We start from the raw sequence: 21223 nt of genomic DNA on the forward strand, positions 1-21223 counted from the left end.
AAAATTAACACAAGGAGCACAAAAGAAAGTGTGAAGACTGAGAATAATTCAAGGACGAGGGCTTTAGGACATACAGAGTTGCCTTTATGAGGTATCCACCTGTGGAACAAAAATTGTCCAGAACTGAACAAAGGGATTCAGAAGCTATGCGGCTGAGCTCCTGATGATAGTGCCATCCGAGCAGGCTGTGACGGCTTGGGGACCCCACCTCAAACAAAACCACGACATTACCAATTAAGAAATCAGTGTCCTGCTAAACCATGGTATCTGAGAGAGTTAAATATGTCGCCTACGTGCCTACTCTCTTTTCTTTCTGCGGAGGAATGCATGTGCTAGAAAGTATTATTGATGACTACAGAAGAATTAACATGATCTGTCACGATTGTGGTTATTTATTTCTGTTAAGACTGATTTTTTTCCCCCACTACACATCCTGATGTAAATATCAGGGGGAAAAATTACTATTCACCAGAGGAGCACAAAACATCTAACTAGCTCAAATTGCTCTGAATAGGAAGTCGTGTGATCTAGAAATAATAATGTGGCTATTAAAAGCCAGTCACTCCCCGCCAGAAAGAATTCCTTGTACTCAGAAAATAAACACATTGCACAACAAATTAGATCAAGATTCCTATAAATGTAGTATGATAAATAAGGTCAATAAAAATATTGCTTAAGTTTTCTTGATGAAAATATTCTCAAGCCGGTTAAAACAATTCAAAACTCAGAAAATCATGTGTCTCCCACCCCCCCCCCCAGTGCTTACAAATTCTCTAGCAGTAAAAGTGAAAACAAACAAAAAAGAATAACTAATTCTATTCACTTGGGAAACAGCCCATCATACTTGCAAAGAGGCAACATAAAGTTATATTCTTTTCAATTCACCCAATACCCTTTTAGATAATATATGCTATTTGTCCAAACATACTTTAGTCCTGGGGTGAAAATGAAAAACAAAAACAAAAACAAAAACAAAAACCCACTTAGTTCTCCAACTGGTTTTTTAGCCATACAATATAAAATACTCAGATGATTTGGAAAATCAAAACAACTAATAATTTACTGCATTTACTAGTTCCCATCCAAATGTTTGGCATTCCCTATTTGAAGTCATAAGTTATAGTTTTATATGCAAAACAACCACAATTTTAGAGATTAACTTACTCTCAGGAAAGCTGGAGCAAGAATCTAGAAACAGTTCATCCACAGGTCTCTGCATGTCCTGGAGAAGAATTCACATTCCTTTTGGGTCACTACTACATCATGCTTTTAATTTCATGTTTATTGTGAATCGTTCCGTTTTAGAATGATTTCCGAAAAGAATTATGGTCTTATTTCAGCCAGGCTGCCAAAAACTCGCGGCTCCTATCACATGGTGACTTCTTTGCTGTTTTCCATTTCTTTGTCTCCTCGCCAGCAACTCAGCAGGGAGTTTGTCGTTGCAGATGGCTGGCTGGACATATCAAAACATTAGGAGCTATCAAACTAAAGAGAATCTAGTCTTTCTCAGTTAGCTTTTTCATACAAGGCCCTAATGGGAGAGTTGGCCCCTGGGACAGCCTTTTTAAAGAAACATAAATAAAGAGACAGTTCAGAGAAAACAGGGCGGAGAGAGGTAGGAAGAGATTTTTCAAAAAATGATAGCTCTAAGTATGAAATCAGGTCAGAAAGTAACTCAAAACCCTCCAATTGAGTTCTTGAAAACTAGATATAGAAATATGGCAATGGAGTCGTGTAATTTTCTCAGGGTAAAATCATGAACTCCGACTTTTCATCTGCATTTCAGTTGCACTGCATCCAAGCTACCTGCAGCATTTCTCTTGGAGGGCAAAGAAGGAGAATCCTTTGAGCAACATCATGTAAAGGCACCTGCATTCCCAAGATCTACCGGCTTGTTCTTTCTGTCGCAAATCCCAGCAAACAAACCACTTTCTCTATAACCAACTGCTGGCTTTGAGTCTGTCCAGTTTTCCATATTTTTCAAGACACAATTTTTAACAGGTAAGAGCTACCGTTCTATCTTCTTTGAGCATTTTGTTTAAGTTGAAGACAAGGCAATTCCAAAACATCTTGTAATTCATAGAGTTTGTTTTTGGCTGAAGAAGAAAAGTGAGAAAGGACCACTCTCTCTCTGCTTGCTGTCAGTTAAGTCCGCTCCGTGCTTCTGCACCGTGATTTGCTTTCTGAATACACAACCGAAGGAGAAACTATGTGCTGTGCGTGCAATTCTTAAAACGAACGGACTCATCTGTGTCCCATTGTCTATGATAATCACATGAAATCTTCCTCACCTACTTCCCATCCCTCATGTTTATTCAATCATGTGTGCTCTTTTGCTAATTGTGAGTTCAGAAATTGCTCAGCAAGCAAAACAGAGACAGATCAAACTCATTAATGCCTGAGACTGTCAGACTAAAAAAAACAAAAACAAAAACAAAAAACTTCTGAATGTTTCTGCACGTCTGCTATCTTCTGCAGAAGATACAAAATTATCACATTTAATAACATCGCCAGTATTTTGTAAACAGAGGCTATAATTGAGGAAATGCTTTTCAGTAACTTTTTTCCTGGAAGAATTTTGTATCAAGGATGGAACTTATACCTTCTGGCGCTAGTTGGTTTTTGGACTCTATTTTCTCTCTCTCTCTCTTTTTTTTTTTTTCATTGAAGTAGAGTTGACACATAATGTTGCATCAGATTCAGGTGTACAACCTGCTGATTCAACAAGTCTATATGCTATGCTCACTATAAGGGTGCTACCGTCTGTCTATACAACGCTATTAAAATACCACTGATTATATTCCCTATGCTGTGCCTGTCATCTGCACAACTTATTCATTCCATAACTGGAAGCCTGTCCCTCCCACTCCCCTTTAGATACCATTCTTTTCCTTCAAAATGTTAGCTTCTTCCTTCTCATGTGCCACATTGTAATCTCTGTACCACTGTAACAGAGCGAGGGCACTCATTAATCTTCTTTTCAACATTTCCTCGATGAAGTCATACGTCTTCACTCTTCTAAATAAGCTTTAGAATCTGCTTGCTGATTAAAAAAAATCATCCTCTTGGGATTTTAAAAATGGAGTAGCACTGATTTTATGCAGAAGATAATTACTAAGCAGCCACATAATGCACTTACGATGTGCAGGGCATGCTTAAATATTAGCACATTTAATCCACATAATAATCTGATCAGGTAGGTGCTATTATAATCACCCCCACTTTTACAGATGAGAAAAATGAAGCTCAGAGAGTTTGCTCAAATTCACACAGCTGGTGAGTAGCAGATCTTGGGTAAAATACTCAGACCCTCTCCAGTCTGTAGCTTAAGTAACAGATGCTATGATGTCTCATTTGTGTGTGTCTCTGTTCACTCAATGATTCTCGCTTTAGGTACACACATTTTACAAATTTGCCTTGCCTTTGTCTTCATATATTTTGCAACAATATTCTCCAGGGCCGGAAACCTTATAGATTTCATGTGGGGTGAAACAGTCCTTTGAATTCTTTCCTGGCTGCTTGCACAGGGTACTTAGCTCTGTAGACCCTCAACGTTGTCTGCAAAAGCAGAAAAACATCTGATTTGCAAAGAAAGAAGAGTGGAGCCACCCAGCAGTGAGAGAGAGAGAGAGAGAGACTGAGAACATCTGCTTGTTTCCCAAGAACTTTGCTGTTCTTGCTTTTTGTCCTTCCTCAGACCCAGCTGTGTGGCTACAGTTGGGTTTTGGCAAATTCTCTCCCAAAATTTGTTTGTTTTTCTTTAAATATAAGAAACAAATTCTACTTGGTCCTGTTTTGTGCTCTCTTGCTCTGTCTTCTTGCATTGAAACATCCTTTGTATGATATATTCCTGCCCTCGATTTTTATTTGCATTTGCATTTCTCAGGTTGTCTCTTGAAGAAGTATAACTTTATTTTTCTTTTCACCTAGTCTGTAAATTTTCTCCTTTCTGTGAGAGATCTAAGTCCCTGGAATAACCAACTCATTTTGTCCGGTCATCTCATTATACAGTCTCCAAATTAAGCTTTCCTGTGGTTTCCCCACTTCTCCATTTCTACACTGATCATGTTTTTTACTCTGTTCCTTTTTTTAGGTTCCCCTTGTCCTTTTCTCATCTCCTGTGGAAAGCCCATGGATGAGAACTTTCTAGTCTTTCATTCTACTAATGATCACCCTTACATGTTCACAAACATACTTGAAACTGCCTTGCTCTGGCAAGAGAAAAAAATCAGCCTAAGTCTCTTTCCCTGATGACCTGCTTATTTCCGAGTCCATATCCCACCCTCTATGGGGCAAGTCGGCCAGCATATTTGGCCTCGAAGCCCGAGCTCTACTCCTTACTAGCTGGGCAAGTGACTCACCTGGGAGCCTCAGTTTCCTCGCCTGTAAGACACAGAGCATAGGATACTATGTAACAGGGTCTTTTAGGATTTGAAAATTTAGAATTTGGGGGTAGGAGTAAAGGAAACAGCATATGTAAAGTACTTAGCACAGCACCAAGCACTTGGTACTGTGGTAGCGATTACACTCTCCACAACCTTGGCAAAACTGAAAATTATAGTTTTTTTTTAATTAAAGTATAATTAACGTTCAGTATAATATTAGTTTCAGGTGTACACTATAATGATTCAATGGTTCTATCCATCACTCGGTGCTCATCACAGTAAATGTACTCAATCCCCTTTGTCTATTTCACCCATCCGACCCACCCACCTAGAAATTATAGGTGTTTTTAAAATTACTAATCCGATTGATAAAAAAAAATATGACTTAACATACATTTCTTAGGTTACTTGTGATGTCAAGCATATTTTAACATAATTTCTGACCATTTGTAAATTGGCTAATAAATCTGTCCTTTCTTCTCGACCTATATTTCTGTTTACTCTATCATTCTGGATTTTTTGTTAATGCTTTTGTTTTTGACGACGACTGAAAATATTTATTTAAAAATAATGTTATTGCCTTCTCACATCTAGTTTTGCTGATAAGCATGCTTATCTAACTCTGATTCTCATTAACTTAAGGTATTTCGTTGTTCTTGCTAGGTTATTTTAGGATTTTCTCATTAGTCGCAAATGCATTAAATTTCATGAAAATGTGCTTAGGTGTAGGTTTTGATTTTGGTTTGGGTTTTTGGTCCTGCACGGCAGTCTGTGGCCACTTGCAATCAAAGAACTTGTGTTTGTTTTTTTTTTTAATTATTGTGTTATGTTATGTAGTTTTTGATGTAGTGTTCCATGATTCATTATTTGCATATAACACCCAGGGCTCCATGCAGAACGTGCCCTCTTTAATACCCATCACCAGGCTAACCCATCCTCCTACCCCCCTCCCCTCTAAAAAACAAAACAAGCAAACAAAAAAAACAAAGAACTTGTGTTTTTTGTTTTGTTTTGTTTTAAAGTTCCGGGAAATTCTCAGCTAATGTTTTGGTCCAATACTGCTTCCCTTTCAGTCTTTCTATTCTTTTTTCCTGGAAATGTATTAGGTATTTGAGACTGATTGTCTTTGTGTTACCTTCTTCCTATCTACGGTCTTAAAACTGGAAAGTAATCCATTTTCACACCCCATAAATCTCTCCAATGTACAATTTTTATTATGTCACTCTGATTGCTGCCTTCACCTTGTCCTGGCTTCTTTGCAAAAGTACACAAGGCTTTTATCATCTGGTCACTGCTCCTCTCCAGCCCGCCTTTGCCTTAACCCTTCCTCCAACTCCAGACATACTTAGACATGATTTTTGAAATTATTTTACTTTATTTTATTTTGAGGGGGGGGGGAGCGCACGAGCTCGCAAGTGCAGGGGAGAAGTAGAGGGAGAGGGAGAGAGAATCTTAATCAGGCTCCACACCCAGCATGGAGCCCAATGTGGGGCTCGATCTCACAACCCTGAGATCAGGACCTGAACTGAAACCAAGAGTTGGACGCTTAACGAACTGCGCCACCCAGGCACCCCTAATTTTTTTTAAACCAATGCATCATATTCTCATTTACCTCTGTTTGCTCTCCTGGAATTAACCCTTCCTCTGAACTAGCCTTCCCATAATGGCCTTATAAATGATCATTGGAAGACCTAGTCGTTGAAGTAATAATTAATAACTATCCTCCTAATTCTTACTTGTCCTTCAGGTCTTGGTTCTGACTTCTCCTCCCAGAGGAGCCATCCTGGGCCTCGTGCCATGTGGGTTAGATGCCCCTCTCAGGTGCTCCCATGGCACCATGTACTGCTATGTACTGCTGTGTACTGCTATACTACCATAGCAGTACACCATACTTTGATCATTCTCAGCTCTCTCCCACCATAGACTGTAAGCATCTGAGGAGTACCATAGAATCTTCACTATGGTTCACATCACAGATCCTAGGGCATGAAAGTTGCTCAATACATGTATTTAAAGCTTTTTTTTTAAAGCTTTATTTATTTATATTGAGAGAGTGAGAATGAGAGAGAGAGAGAGAGAGAGAAGAGAGCACATGAGAGGGGGGAGGGCCAGAGGGAGAAGCAGGTTCCTCCTCGCCGAGCGGGGAGCCTGATGCGGGACTCGATCCTGGGACTCCAGGATCATGACCTGAGCCGAAGGCAGTCGCTTAACCAAAGCTTTAGGTGTATAGTGTTGATGTGAGATAGGGAAGCAAAAACAAAACTATGATGTTTTCTTCCTAGAAGCCTGGTTATGAAAGAGAGGCCATCGGTTGGGTGGGTCAAGGGTAGGTTTTTTGTTAAAAGATGATGTTTAGAAGGGAAAGTAAAAAAGGAAATGCCAAAAATCCAGGAGAAATCAAGTAACAGATGGAGCATTGATTTTTCTTGGTGGGACGAGGAGAAGAAGGGACTAGGTCAGAACCAGATGAGAGGAAAGTCTTCTACAGGAGAAGAGAGAGTTTCTTTGTCACAAGAAAAAAAGAAGGGAAAAGAGAGGGCTGAGTGAATTTTTAAATACAACAACATGAAGTAAAGAGTTCACCCCATGAGAGTTTAGTTTTCTTTTCTTCTGTGAAATGGAAAGCAAATTCTAAGAACGGACAAACAGATGTGCTTGGCAACCGAGGATGGTGTTAGGAGCCTTGGAAATAGAAGAATGGAAGTTTTCCTTAGACATGTTAGTAACTCTCAAGTCATGCTGAGAGCCCTGCAGAGGTTGGTATGACTGCTTAAGACAGAAGGAAAATTTGTGAAGTTTGCTCTATATAACATATTTTCAAAAGTTGTTTATCGCTGATTAAAATCATTGGTGGAGGGGCGCCTGGGTGGCTCAGTCGTTAAGCATCTGCCTCTGGCTCAGGTCATGATCCCAGGGTCCTGGGATCGAGCCTCACATCGGGCTCCTGGCTCGGCAAGGAGCCTGCTTCTCCCTCTGCCTCTGCCTCTCCCCCTGCTCATGCTCTCTCTCTGTATCTCTGTATCTCAAATGAATAAATAAAATCTTAAAAAAAATAATAAAATCATTGTATCAATAAAAGGATCAATGGCTACTGAAACTGATAAGTCATGAATTACTTAAAGACTTGAAAATGCTTAAAATGAGAGAGAAAGAAATAGCATAGTTACCAAACAAGATGAGCTACTTAAACTTAGAACGTAAGCCTCAGCACTAGCAGCTTGGTGAAAAAAACAGCAATATCAAAAGTAAATGTATCATTGAATTTTGTAACGTTTTTGCTATTTCATTCTTCTTACAAAAGGTAATTTGCCTAAAGTATAATTAAATACGACTCAATATTTTTACTTATATTCACCAATTTGGAATTTATAAAGTCATCGGGTCTATAGAAGTGTCTCCCTTCTTTTTACTTTACATAAGCCTGTTAAGCCCAGGCCTTTTTGAACATTATCACCAATTATAAGTACATCATTATAAGCTATGGATAGATTTGCAGAAGCTGCACACAGTTCATCGGGTTTGAAAGAACTAAGCGATATTGACATTGAATTTCTCCTTGACTTTTGTCGACAGTGGGGGAATATCTCAGGTCAGTATGTGAAAAGGAGTTTGTTAGTAATGGTAGATGCCAAACTCAGTGCAGAAAACCTGCATGGAACCTGGGGAATCCCAACTCTTCTCTTATCAATTAGGAAATCCAAGCCACAGTCCACAACAACATTTTTGACTACTAATCTTTCCTCTATGTATTTTTTAGGTATGTGATTAAATCCATTGATCCAGAATTTTGCAGGAGCTTTTTTTCCTTCACAGAAATTATTTACTGTTATATAAGAAGCTCAGATGCTCAGCCTTTTTATAAAAGATAGTCAATGAGAACAAAATTAATTTGTTGAACAAAATCAAACAAAATCCTATTCTGTTACTGAAAAATATTGCTTACGATGTACAATTATTACTCTTCTAAACCCACCCCTGGAGAACTTTTGCAAGTTTCCTGGTTTACTTAGTGTAAAACTTAAAAAGCTGGAGGAAATGTTGGGTCAGTTACCTTTTAATTGACGACGTGATGTAATTTTAAAAGACAGTCACAAGATTTTTACCAACTGCTGGGCGCCTGGGTGGCTCAGTTGGTTAAGCGACTGCCTTCGGCTCAGGTCATGATCCTGGAGTCCCGCGATCGAGCACCATATCGGTCTCCCTGCTCGGCGGGGAGTCTGCTTCTCCCTCTGACCCTCTTCCCTCTCGTGCTATCTCTCATTCTCTCTCTCTCAAATAAATAAATAAAATTTTAAAAAAAAGATTTTTACCAACTGCTGAACTATGCTATTGTGTTTATTCCCTCAATGAAGATATAAAATGGATGAATAAAATATAACAAAAATTCAAATCAAATTAAGAAAAAATAAATATCCGGATGCCAGAAATGAAACAGAAAAAAAAAAAAAAAGAGCTAAAACAAAGATTGCAATTTTAAGCCCGTTAAGTTTCAGGTGGTTTGACAAAGGCTGATCGGCAAGGCAGCTAAAATATAATTCCTGTGTAAGAATAAAAGAATCACATTTTTAAACAAAATTTGGGATTGCTCTTTTATGAATATCTCTGAAAGAACTGATAGATACCCCTCGAGAAGAAAAAACATTAAAGCCAGAAGGAAGTAGTTGGTTGTTGAAAACTAATAAATATATTGATAAACTAAATATTGATTGTGCAACATAATGGTGACAGGGATTAGTATGTGTTTGGGGTGGGAGGAAGATGTTAGTTACAATAAGGACTAAAATATCAGAGAGCAATTATATGGGAGAGATGATCAGAATTACGTTCCCTTGAAGTATTATTGTTCAGGACAAGGACAGAAATACTGATTACCTTTAAAAACACACTATCTAATTAAAAAAAATAAAATAAAAACACATTGTCTGATAGGGTAGCCACTAGCCCCAGGCGGGTATTCAAATTTAAATTTTAAGATTTAAACCAATAAGATTTAAAATTAGTTTCTTGGGCGCCTGGGTGGCTCAGTTGGTTAAGCAACTGCCTTCGGCTCAGGTCATGATCCCGGAGTCCTGGGATCGAGTCCTGCATCAGGCTCCCGGCTCGGCGGGGAGCCTGCTTCTCCCTCTGACCTTCTCCCCTCTCATACTGTTTCTCTCTCTCTCTCTCAAATAAATAAATAAAATCTTTAAAAAAAAATAAAATTAGTTTCTTTACTTCTGACAGTCATCTTGCTTCTAACAATAAGAAAAAGCTAAAAACAAACTGAAAATCAGTATGTTTCCTGGAGCCATTAGAGATTGAGGCTTCAGAGCAAACCACAGCCTTGAGATCTGGAATCATAGGAGCCCAAAGGCATTGGGAGACCTACCACTTCTTATCATTCAGACATGTCATGCTTTTATTTAGGTCCCCACTCAAATATGGCTTTCTTTGGAGAAGCTAGCAATACTCCCAGATGTGGAATTTGTATTCCCCCAAATCCAAATAAAGTAACCAAACGCTAGGCTTCTTATTTGGTCCTAGAGGGTAGGGAAAAACAGTCCCTTGTGGAATATTCCAGGTGCCTCCTGCCCAGGTTATTCCTAAAAATGTTATCATTAGGGCACGTCCTTGGAACTTTGCTGGATTTATCAACCAGTCTTGGTTGGATCTGTGAGTCACCACTGCCTTCAAAACCATCCCAAGCCTTCTCTTCAGTTTCCAATATTATCATGTCATCAATATGGTGTATTATTACCTTGGAGACCTGTAGCAGGTCCAAATCCTTTCTGACCAAATCATGACAGTAAGCTGCGAAGTTTAGATGACCCATGACCCCACAGTAACTGTGAACTCGGATCTTTCCCATGTGGACGTGAACTATGGTTGGGTCTCTTCCAAGACTGAGATATAGAAGACAGCGTTTGGAAAAAAAAAAAAAAAAATCACTTGGTTCCTGTTGTATTTTGTGGGTGCTTGAAACTCTGTCTGGAACTGCTGATGTATTGGACGGTACAGCTTTATTTAAGCCTCGGTGGTCCACTGTTAGTCTCCATGAGCTATAAGACTTTCCCACAGGCCACAGAGGGCTATGATACAGAGAATTTGTTGCTACCAGCGCTCAAGCTTCTAACTTGTCATTAATTAAAGAGGTAATCTCTCTGCCCACCAGGTACTCTGCATTGTTTTAAATTAACCACCTGTGTAAGTTTGAGAACTTCTAGTGGTTCCCACTGAGCATGTCTAATTAAGACTGGCCTGAGGGCGGACCGTCATGCCTTCTATTTACAATATAATGTAGGGGAAGTAATTGCTAGTTGGACATAATATCCACCCAATTAATACGGTCACGTAAAGGAAAACCAACCACCTCACATAAAGTTTGCTCAAAAATCCCAATTTTCATCTGAACTTTCACCTTAATCCCATCAACCTTTTAGTCTCCATATCTTCCTTGATCTAAATTAAGCCACCATTAAGATGTCACCAACAGGTTTCAAATCACAGTGCATTGATTCCTGTGTTAAGGAGTCCCCAAAAAAGTTTCTCCTCCTGTCCTTCCTCTGCCTGCCCATTTTATCCACACATATGCCTATGGCCTTGGGTCCCTACCAGGCTGGGCCAGAGGACCCTGGCCTCTCCTTCAATATTAAGTTGCTTATCCTATACCTCAGGCAATTCTGGATGGCATCTCACATAATCTTTGCCCTCTGGCTTTTTAAATTCCTCCAAATTGGAGTAAATGGAGAGAATTTGTTTGGGGCCTTCTAGTGTTGGGGGACCCACAGGGAGTCTCATTGGTCCACACAAGCTTCAATAATGCTGCGTCAACACCTTTGTTTCAACACCATCTGTGTCCACCACATTCCTCCCTTTTTCAATAACCATCTAAAGACATCCTCACTGCTGGGTGGAGTCCCTTGACTCTCCTTTCTGTCTCTCCCATTTTCTTTTTAATGACTTGGGTGACCTCGGTATCAGTAAGATCCAAATGGGGAAGATAAGACAGCAACTCTGATAAAGTTTCCCAGACTGTTCGATTTTGCAAGAGTAATGTCACACGGGGTGCCCACGTAACAGGGGCCCCCTGAATCACAGCATTTACCATAACCTGGTAACGGGTATATTCAGTGGGTGAATACCCTAGTCACTATAAAGTCAATCCCACACAGCTTGCCTGCAAAGCGTATCAACTGCTTCATCTGATGTGTTCCACTTGGCACTTACAGGTGGAGTTGGGCAGTCGTCCTTCTCAGGTAAGCACACCTTATGGTGGCTTTTATCCAGTCTACCACGAATCCCTCAGGAATAACCTTCTGGGTGTCTGGATCACCTATAACCAACTGTGATTGTTCAATAGAGGGCTGCGGATCCTGTAGCAACCCAAACATGCTCTTCCACTCAGAAACATTCAAAACCAAAGACATAGACCCCAAATTAGTTACTCTCATAGTCCATTTTGGTAGAGACTCCTCAGGAAGCTGATAATTTGATCCACAAAATGAGACATCTCCTTCATGCTATACCCCCTGGTTTTAGTAGTTTTTTGGTTTTGGCATCCACCACACTGACTACCTCTTTGGTGATCAGAGGGTGATTAGAGGTACCTTCCTGGCATAATTTTTCCCTTTCTGAGCAGCTTTGAAACTAGTGGCCAAAGCTCAGACTGACCAATTCTCCAAAACCTGCTGGGTGTCCTACAATTTGGCTTAGTTCTGGCACTATCTGTCTGGAGTTAGCGTCAGATCGCACCAGTTACCAGCCCTGTCTCACAAGACTGACCCCACTTCAGGTGCCAATCACCAAGTCCCCTGTTCTCTCCTCTACTTCTGACCTTCCAGCTATCAGTGGGGTTCCCATGACCCCATCCTTGGGTTTGACATGTTGCTAGAACAGCCTCCAGACCGCAGGGGAACCCTTACTCATACTAACTGGTTTATTATATAATAAATGATATGATAAAGGATTCAGATGAACAGCCAGATGAAGAGACACGTAGTATAAGGTCTGGAAGGGCTCCAAGCACAGGCGCCTCAGTCACCCTGGAACTGGGATGCACCCTCCACCTTCCCAGCACATAGATGTGTTCACCAGCTTGGATGCTCTCTGAGCCCAATACTTTTAGAATTTTTATGGCGGCTTCATCAGATAGGTATGATTGACTCTCCACTCAATTTCCGATGCTTCTCCCACCTCTGGAGAATCGAGATGGGGCCGAAAGTACCAAGCTTCTAATCATGGCTTGGTCTTTCTGGTGGCCAGGGCTGATCCTGGAGCCCACCAGAGTCATCTCATTAGAACAAAAGTGACTTCTATCACTCAAGAGACCCCCAGGTCTTAGGAGATCTGTGTCAGGAACTGGAGTCCAAAACCAAATATTAGAAGGAACTGGGGGCAGAGAGCAATACATACATATTTCTTCTTTTCATGCAAATGAATACAGAGAATTGCAGCCAAGACCAGCTTACCTGGAGCAGAAGTCAGGAGAGCCATAAACTAGGAACAAACACCTTAAATGGTAATTCTGATGATCTGCTGGAGGCTGAGTGAGAGGGATTAGGGAAGAGTAGGACATTCCTGGAGTCAATTTTAGTGTTAAAGGGGCCAGAAGCAGATGCATGTAACTGGAGGAGGGCAAAGGTTCTAGGCCTCGAAGGATACATCTACTTGAGATCTGGAACCAAAACAAGGGCAGGGGGGAAGAGATCCTCTGACCTCTCTCCTCTTCTACATTCGTATCTATTGTTGCTTTTTCCTGTTGGATTGGACAACCAACTGGAAGCCAACCATGAAGCCAACCATGGAAGTGGGAAACTGGTGATGCAGTCCACAGCAGTCAGTCTTCCTTGGACAGGGTAGAGTAGGAAAATAATGAACAAAACCAGCACAGGGCCTGTCTACAACAGAGTTAGAGAGGATGCGCCTATTTTTCCTTTTGAAAAAATTCTTTCTTTTGTTTTATTCTGATCTCCCTCCCTTTTCATACCCATTTATCTGCTCTTGAATATATTCCTCCCATCCAAGTACTAAGCAGGCCCGACCCTGCTTAGCTTCTGAGATCAGATGAGATCGGGCGCGTTCAGGGAGGTATGGTCGAAGACGGCTCTTGAATATATTCCTAATAAAAACCCAAGTCTTGGGGCACCTGGATGGCTCAGTCATTAAGCGTCTGCCTTTGGCTCAGGTCGTTGATCCCAGGGTCCTGGGATCGAGCCCCGCATGGGGCTCCCTGCTCCGCGGGGAGTCTGCTTCTCCCTCTCCCACTCCCCCTGCTTATGTTCCCTCTCTCGCTGTCTCTCTGTCAGATAAATAAATAAAATCTTTAAAAAAAATAAAGTAAAAAAAACCCCAAGTCTTCAAAAACACCCATATTATGATGGATTTAGCAAACCATGTCCAATTTAATCTTTTAAAAATATTTATACAGCTGACATTCGTTATTCAGTACTTTACAACAGTTAAGAAAATGTATAACTTATAATGAATATAAGCAAAGATTTCATCATATTACTATGTGAAATGGTTACACATGTTGTGATCTTACACATTTGAGCAAGACAGGAGAAGTCATTGCTTGAATTTTAGAAATAATTTAAAACCCAACTCATTATGATATGAATTTGCTTTTACAGGGCACTAAAGCATCCTGAATAAACAGTAAGCTATTGATTATTTATCATAGATTTGGAAACATAATGTTCTAGATATAATTATGATATGTAATATATGCAGATAAAATATTTAATTATGTGAAAAATGGATTAGAAAAAGATTAAAACACAAAAATAAATGAACAAAAAATACAAATAACACAAAATAAAATACAAACATATAAAACTGGAATTTCACCATAAGTTTAAAAGTAAATTAAAACAATTTCAATGTTATATCAGCAAATATGCACATATAGTTAAGAAATTATATATACTATAGTGATTCCATTCTTTTGTAAAAGAAAAAAGAAACTGATTTTTTTTGGTATGGAGAAAGTGTGGTGATTCTTTTACTCAATTTTATTCAATTTCTATGTTTTTCTCCATTATACAAAAATTCTTCAATGAGCATAACAATGTGTTTTAAATTATATAACATCAGCATCAAGAATACTGCTTGGTCTTCAAAAAATTTTCTTGTGATATTTAAAATGAAATAACTATTATTTAAGGAAAAAAATAAAATTACATGTAAAGCTCACACACATTTTTTTAAATTTAGTAATACAAATGATTTACGCCTGTGTGTTTATAGACATAAAAACACATGTACATGTACATGTACATACGTAAGAAAGAAGTGATTTAAAAATGGCAGTAAAATACAGTTGCCCCATGGACCACATGGATTCTAACTGCATGGGTTCACTTATATATGGATTTTTTACCATACAGTGCAGGACATGTATTTTTTTCCTTATGATTTTCTTAGTAACATTATCTTTTCTGTAGCTGACTTATTGTAAGAATACAGCATATAATACATATAACACAAAACTGTGTTAATTGACTTTATGTTTGGGGAAGGCTTCCGGTCAACAGTAGGCTATTAGTGGTTAAGTTCTGGGGGGGGGAAGTCAAAAGTTATATGCAGATTTTTGACTGCACAGGGAGTCTGTCACCCCTAACCCCTGTGTTGTGCAAGGGTCAACTGTACACAGACGACTACTGATGAGAGAAATCAGCACCCCCACAATCATGAAGTAACATTCAAAATCTTAAAAATCTGATCAAATGCTGTTGTGACTCCCTTTATTTTCACAAGTTTGAATGCTCTTCTGATGCACGCGCTTGTTCATGGGTGAGTCCAATGGACTCCTCACTCTGTGAATTTCAAAACAATTTCTGAAAGGTTTCAGAGGAAGACTCTTGGGTTTTACTTGTGTTTTGAAGCAAACTCCTAAACCTGAGGCCTCCCAAATGCATGCAGCCATCCTGCAGCTTCTGGCTGTTGAATAGATCTTTCATAATTCTGCTAGGAATTTCTTAGTAAATGTCATATTTCAAAGTGATACAGCACGTTTGAAGTTATACTTCAGAGAAAATTCCAAGCTTGTGGTTTGATTTCCACAATACCTGGTATCTGGTCTTCAGGTAACTTTCCAACAAATACTTTATATTGCCTTTATCACAGATTATCATTCCTAAATTTAAGGGGAAGAACAATTTTGACATGTATTCATTTGTTGACCAAATATACAAAATATACCCTGATATTGATGTTAATGATTTTTAAAATTATACATACTGCCAATTATTACATAGAACCTAGGCTTATATGACACAAGAATTAATAGGTTTGAACTTTTAAAAGTCGTCTGAAGGAGAGAGGAGTTCCCATCTCATGGTTGTATCAATTTCTTCTTCAAAATTTTCCAGATCCTGCTCCTTAGAAAGCTCTAAAAATACCTAAATAGGAGACAATGCAGAAGGAAAAGGAATTATCAAGTTGTTTATTGTCTTCAAAATAAACAGGAAATATGCATAATTACTTTCACGTGAAATTTACAGGAATGATACAAACCATAAAAGCTGACCCACCTTTTCCAATGTGCACTGAGAGAGGCTGTACTCTTCCAGGTTAAAGTTATGTTTCACTGGGGGGGGAAAAAAGAAAGATTACTAGTAGATGCTTACAAATTATTACCAAGAATTTTTTCAAAGTCATACAAAATAAAAATACACACTATTAATATAAATAGAATATAAAGCTGAATAAGGAAATGTTTGGTGAAAGAAAGGAATCATGAAAACTCATAGTTAATGTAAATACAAATTAAATTAATCTTGATATGAGAATTTTCTCATATTACATTTTGATACGTTTTATTACATAGTATATGTATCCTGGGAAACATAAGTTCCTTGAGGAACTACATAATTGATTGACACATTCTTACACACAAGGAAGATTTCAATCCCATTCCTTTCCCTTTGAAAGGACCCAATGCTTCTGTGTAACTGGCTTCAGCCAGTTTATCTGCTATGCCCAGCTTGATGCTGGGCATCCTTGCCAGGAAACCACATTTACATACTCACATATTCACAGTTCACCACTCATACATTGAGAATCTTCTGTGTGTGTGCCACACTTGGTACCAGGGACAGAGTAACAATGAAAACAAAACCCTGCCTTTGTGTATAAAACTCTGCATTCTAGTGGCAGGAATATGGGCATTAAATAAATGAGAACTTAAATATATGATAAAGGAAATGTTGATTGCTACTACAGAGGAAAAATAAATCAGGTAGAGGAAACAGGAAGTACCAGGCACTCTTTTTCAACAGGATGGTTGGGGTTGGCCGTAGTTATAAGGTAAGAATTGAGCAGAAACTTGAAAGTGAGAAAACAAGCCGGATATTTGGAAGTAGTAGAATTTCAGGAAGAAGGATCAGCAAATGCAAAGTCCTGGGGCAGGAGTATGCATGTCTGGTAGCATTTAGGAAGAGCTAGGAAGTCAGGGTGTCCAGAGTGGAGGGAGTAAACGGGGGATTCATATTCTCTCAAACACAATGAGCCTGGTACAAGTCTAAACACTTTACAAATGAATTCATTTAATCTTCCTAATGACCCAACCCAAGTGGGCAGTGAAATTACCTCTCATTTAGAGACAGGTCACCTAGACATGCAGGGATTCAGTAGCTTTACTCAGTGTCTCCCAGCTGACACTGAACTTGGAGCTCTTCACCACTACGCTGTGTGAGGAATTACTCCATGATGGTCTGCTGCTGGGACTGACCCAGTTGAAAGCAGAAAAATGAGGATGAAGAGAAAAAGTAGACAATGTGTCGAATGGCAAGAGGAGTCATGCACGATGGAGGGGACGGACTTAGCAGGAGACAGTTCGTTCACTGTAACAGGAAGGCAGAACACATGGCCCAGACGCAGGGAGGCAGGTACATGGGTGGAAGGTTTTCTGTGGCTTTTATTTTATTAGTGAAATACAAAGCAAGGGTATCAATTGAGGGAGAAAAGCAGGAGGGAAGGAAAGAGTAGTGAAGCAGTAATTTAGGACACTTGGTGTAAATGGGTTGTACACACAGGCAGTGCAGCCCCCACTAAGGTTAATGTTGTGAATTTGTGAGGTTAATGTTATGAATTCACGGTAGAACCAGCCAAGATCAGCTGTGTGTTTTCTGTAGCTTCAGTCCCTGCCCTGAAGATAAATCTCTTTCCAGAGAACTGGATTAACCACAGTTGGGGTTAAATCCCACCATTACCTACCATTAGAATTCTTAAAACCATTAAGAATTTGCATATTTTTATATTTATTTTATTTTATTTTTTTAAGATTTTTTTAAAAATTTATTTGAGAGACAGAATGAGAGAGAGAGAGAGCACATGAGAGGGGGGAGGGTCAGAGGGAGAAGCAGACTCCCTGCTGAGCAGGGAGCCCGATGCGGGACTCGATCCCGGGACTCCAGGATCATGACCTGAGCCGAAGGCAGTCGCTTAACCAACTGAGCCACCCAGGCGCCCCAAGAATTTGCATATTTTTAAAATGGATTACACAACTGCCTACCACGAAATTATTACCTGATGCTGAACTGATTCCTCAAAAGTTTTATTTTACAATGGGAACTCTTACCTGCCTCCAATTTGCGAAATGTCTGAGATAGAGGGTAAACATCCGCCAAAGGTAGTTTATAGACCAAGAAGGAGGAATACCTGGGAATATGAAAATGTCAAATTTGACCTTGAGTTTCAAGGGGAGAAAATGACCATCAAAATAAATACTGATATTAACATCAATTTCCTTTGATGAAAATAAAAGTAATACAAATAAATGTATGGCTTACATAAAAAGTAAGTAAAATGACTGATAGAAAATTCTTAAAATGTCTTTGGTGGCTGGCTGTTGGAGATAATTCTTCTAGAAAGAATCCAGAATAATTGCATTTATGCTCAGTGTATGCAAACCTTTTGTTGTTGTTGTTGTTGAACACAGACATCTGAACTAATCCCTTTGCTTAGCTTAAATTAGGTTGCAGTTAATTCATTCAATATTTCATTCTTGTCACCAGAAAGCTAAGGAAAAGGAGATGTGAGGTTAAGAGGGACCTGATGGGGAGGGTTCAAAAGGCTTTAACTATAACCTTCCCTGACCTCTGAAGAGAGGAGGAGCCAGAGGGGATCTGTGGCATCTTGCTTCTGTGTGCCATTTCCAGCTGACGACCTCGTGCCCATTCTCAGCTCATTCCCAGAGAGCAGTGTGATGCCCCCAGACCTCCAGGCCTGGCCCTCTCCAGCCCATCCCCTGAGCCTTCAGCCTTGCCCCTCATGATCTTCCCACTACATCGTTACACCAGGAGTGTGGGAACAGGACTGAGTTACTTGCCCTGGTGTAGACTTTGATAATTCCATTACATTTATGCTGTGCTAAAATGGAAATAGCAGTTGCTTCTTTGGCGTGTTTATCCCTCCAAGGAATTCCAAATTCAGTTCTTGCTCCACCTCCTTGGCCCCCTCCCCCCCGACACACAGACATACACAAACACACATATACATACAGGTACATACACACACACACCTTTCTATTCTCCATTTTGAGGCATGAAAACTCATTAGAGGGAGACTATTTGATAATCATGATTGCTGTTTGTTTCCAAGAGGGGAATTCACCTTAAATAGTTATATCTTTCACATATTTTCAGGAAGGTCTGTGGAGGGTGCCCTGGGTCCAGCTGTGGTCCTATGGGTTCCAGGCATGAGAAGTTCCTTTCCCCCAATTTTTCCAAGTGCTGCTCTAAGCCCAGCCTTGGAGGGCTGAGGAGGCCCATGTAAGGTGTCCCCAGGCCTTCCTGGGGTGGGGAGACACAGCTTCCTGGGTGGCTCCCAAATCTCTTATAATCTGGAAGAGTCAATAAATCAGTTTTTGAGGTCCCTAACTTATTAGGAAGTCAAATCACCCTGAAGTCCTCACAAAGCAGAAAAGAAACCACTGAGTGGATAAAGCCAACAAGTTTCTCCATCATCAGAAGCTCCTTCACCTTTCCTGCTGTGTAGCCTGTGGGAAAAGCTTCAGAATCTCGGTGTGGACCCAAGTCACTTGGGCAGCTTCCTTCACTCTCAGTTCTAGAACGTAATCCTTGCCAAGTTTGTTTTTCAGGTGTTGGATGGAACCGATGCACCTATGGGAAGAAGGGAAACATGTTGGAAAACACACTGTCCCTTAAATTTTTTACATTCTTTTTAAATTTCAAATGTAGGGGAAAGGGCATCACTGAGTGAGCTGACGGGAAGAACTCCAGGTGCTCACAGTGATTCTGAGGGATTTGAGGGTCAAGCAGAACCTCCAGAAAGACACCCACCTCAGCCTTCCAGACACCATGATAGCAATGCGGTCACATATGGCCTCAGCTTCAGCCAGGTAATGGGTGGTCAGGAGCGCCACTTTTTCTGTGTTTTTAATGGCTGTCTGGATCATCTGCCTGAAATGAGCCCAAAAAATTCTGTATAAAATTTCCACAATGAAGTTCTTTAAAGAAGTAGGGAAACTATTGGACAGTCACAAATATGAAATTAGATTGGATGATTTTATTAATTCAAATGGTACATCCTAGAAAGGAAAGTAAAAACAATTTAAAAACTAAGAAAAACTGGATAAGCAAATTTGACAGATTTGGTAAAGGGGGAAAGAAAAGGAAATGGACAAAATATGTAAGTTAATAGACTTTAAAAAAAGAAAACCAGTTACATATACTTCAATAATTAAAAAAATTGAGCTCCAAATTGCAAGACCTAAAATTCCAACAAAATGCTTAAGAGGTTTTTTTTTAACATTAATATCACATGAATATGATACATCAGAGAATCTACTTGTGAAATATTTATTTTCTTAATGATATGGATTATCTCCACTAAATTAGAAATGAGTGGATTTGATTTTCCAAGATCAGGGTTTTTTTTAATTAAAATTTTTTTTTTTTTAAAGTAAGCTAAACACCCAACATGGGGCTTGAAATCACAACCCTGAGATTTAGAATTGCATGCTCTATTGACTGAGTCAGTTAGGTGCCCCATCTAGGATCAGTCTAAAAACACAACTTTGACATGGTTTATACTCGTGGCTCTGAGGGTTATGCTCACCACATTTGCCGCTGCCCTGCTGGATCCATGCCTGTCGATGGCTCATCCAGAAGCAGGATAGGCGAATTTCCCAGGACGCTCAGCACAAAACACAACTGAAAGGCAGAGAAGCACCTTATTCCCTGCCACCACGTCAGCCCTCAGAATAACATCAAACATCCCACCTACCTTTCTGGTGGCTCCTGCCGGTAATTTCTGCACCGGAACATTTAGCTGTTCATGCAGTTTGAAAGTATCCACCAATCTGATGGAAAACAGGAGGAGAATGTCAGTTCAAAAGGGGATCTTTGGAAACTGTAATCCCACAGAAGACTAACAGCATTGGAGGGAAGCTGGGCACTATTATTCTGAAACTCATGATTAAAGAGAAAAAGTTTATTTCGGAACAGGAAAGATTTTTCATCTCATAAAAAGTTCTAAAGAATAACTAGAATTTTGAATTTGGAACTGAAAGGGGTGATTATTCATGATTATTCATTCATTTAACATTGTCAATTATTTTATACAATTATTTTTTTTTAAAGATCCCTCAATCAAGGATGCAGGAAACAGCGCCCATCCCTCCATTCCTGCTCTGCTGCGGACACTCTCTGAAAAGGTGCAGACATCATTTCTACTCTCCATTCTTTTTTTTTTTTTTTTTTAGATTTTATTTATTTGACAGAGACACAGCAAGAGAGGGAACACAAGCAGGAGTGCGAGAGGGAGAAGCAGGCTTCCCACTGAGCAGGGAGCCCGATGCGGGGCTCGAACCCAGGACCCTGGCATCATGACCT

At 39.7% G+C, this 21223-nt stretch overlaps 2 protein-coding genes and 1 long non-coding RNA gene across 8 annotated transcripts in view; 1 reads left to right on the forward strand and 2 right to left on the reverse strand.

Moving 5' to 3' along the window:
* ABCA9 (ATP binding cassette subfamily A member 9) overlaps positions 1–2171 on the reverse strand; it is a 66937-nt gene extending 64766 nt beyond the window's left edge. For 3 of the 4 annotated variants that reach the window (XR_003525314.2, XM_027626112.2, XM_027626113.2), the window contains exon 1: positions 1165–2171. Coding sequence is in view for 1 of the 4 variants with exons in the window: in XM_027626112.2 (XP_027481913.1) it covers positions 1165–1219 (55 nt within the window). In the remaining 3 variants the exon portion in view is untranslated. The remainder of the gene's footprint in view (positions 1–1164) is intronic. The other variant, XM_027626111.2, reaches the window with a different exon arrangement.
* LOC113939669 lies at positions 1882–21114 on the forward strand. Its single transcript, XR_003525315.1, has 3 exons — positions 1882–2001; positions 19568–19728; positions 20972–21114. It is a non-coding gene; the product is annotated as an uncharacterized LOC113939669 (long non-coding RNA).
* Positions 13746–21223, reverse strand: part of ABCA6 (ATP binding cassette subfamily A member 6) — a 73192-nt gene continuing 65714 nt past the window's right edge. For 2 of the 3 annotated variants that reach the window (XM_027626116.2, XM_027626117.2), the window contains 7 exons: positions 20616–20691; positions 20448–20542; positions 19670–19789; positions 19349–19489; positions 17947–18026; positions 15899–15954; positions 15490–15766 (listed from right to left, as the gene is read on the reverse strand). In XM_027626116.2, the coding sequence (XP_027481917.1) occupies positions 15665–15766; positions 15899–15954; positions 17947–18026; positions 19349–19489; positions 19670–19789; positions 20448–20542; positions 20616–20691 (670 nt within the window). In that variant the 3' untranslated portion in view covers positions 15490–15664. Of the gene's footprint in view, positions 15767–15898; positions 15955–17946; positions 18027–19348; positions 19490–19669; positions 19790–20447; positions 20543–20615; positions 20692–21223 lie in introns of all 3 variants that reach the window. The other variant, XM_027626115.2, reaches the window with a different exon arrangement.

The sequence above is a fragment of the Zalophus californianus genome, chromosome 16 (genome assembly GCF_009762305.2).
Source record: "Zalophus californianus isolate mZalCal1 chromosome 16, mZalCal1.pri.v2, whole genome shotgun sequence".
In the NCBI taxonomy this organism is placed as follows: Eukaryota; Metazoa; Chordata; class Mammalia; order Carnivora; family Otariidae; genus Zalophus; species Zalophus californianus.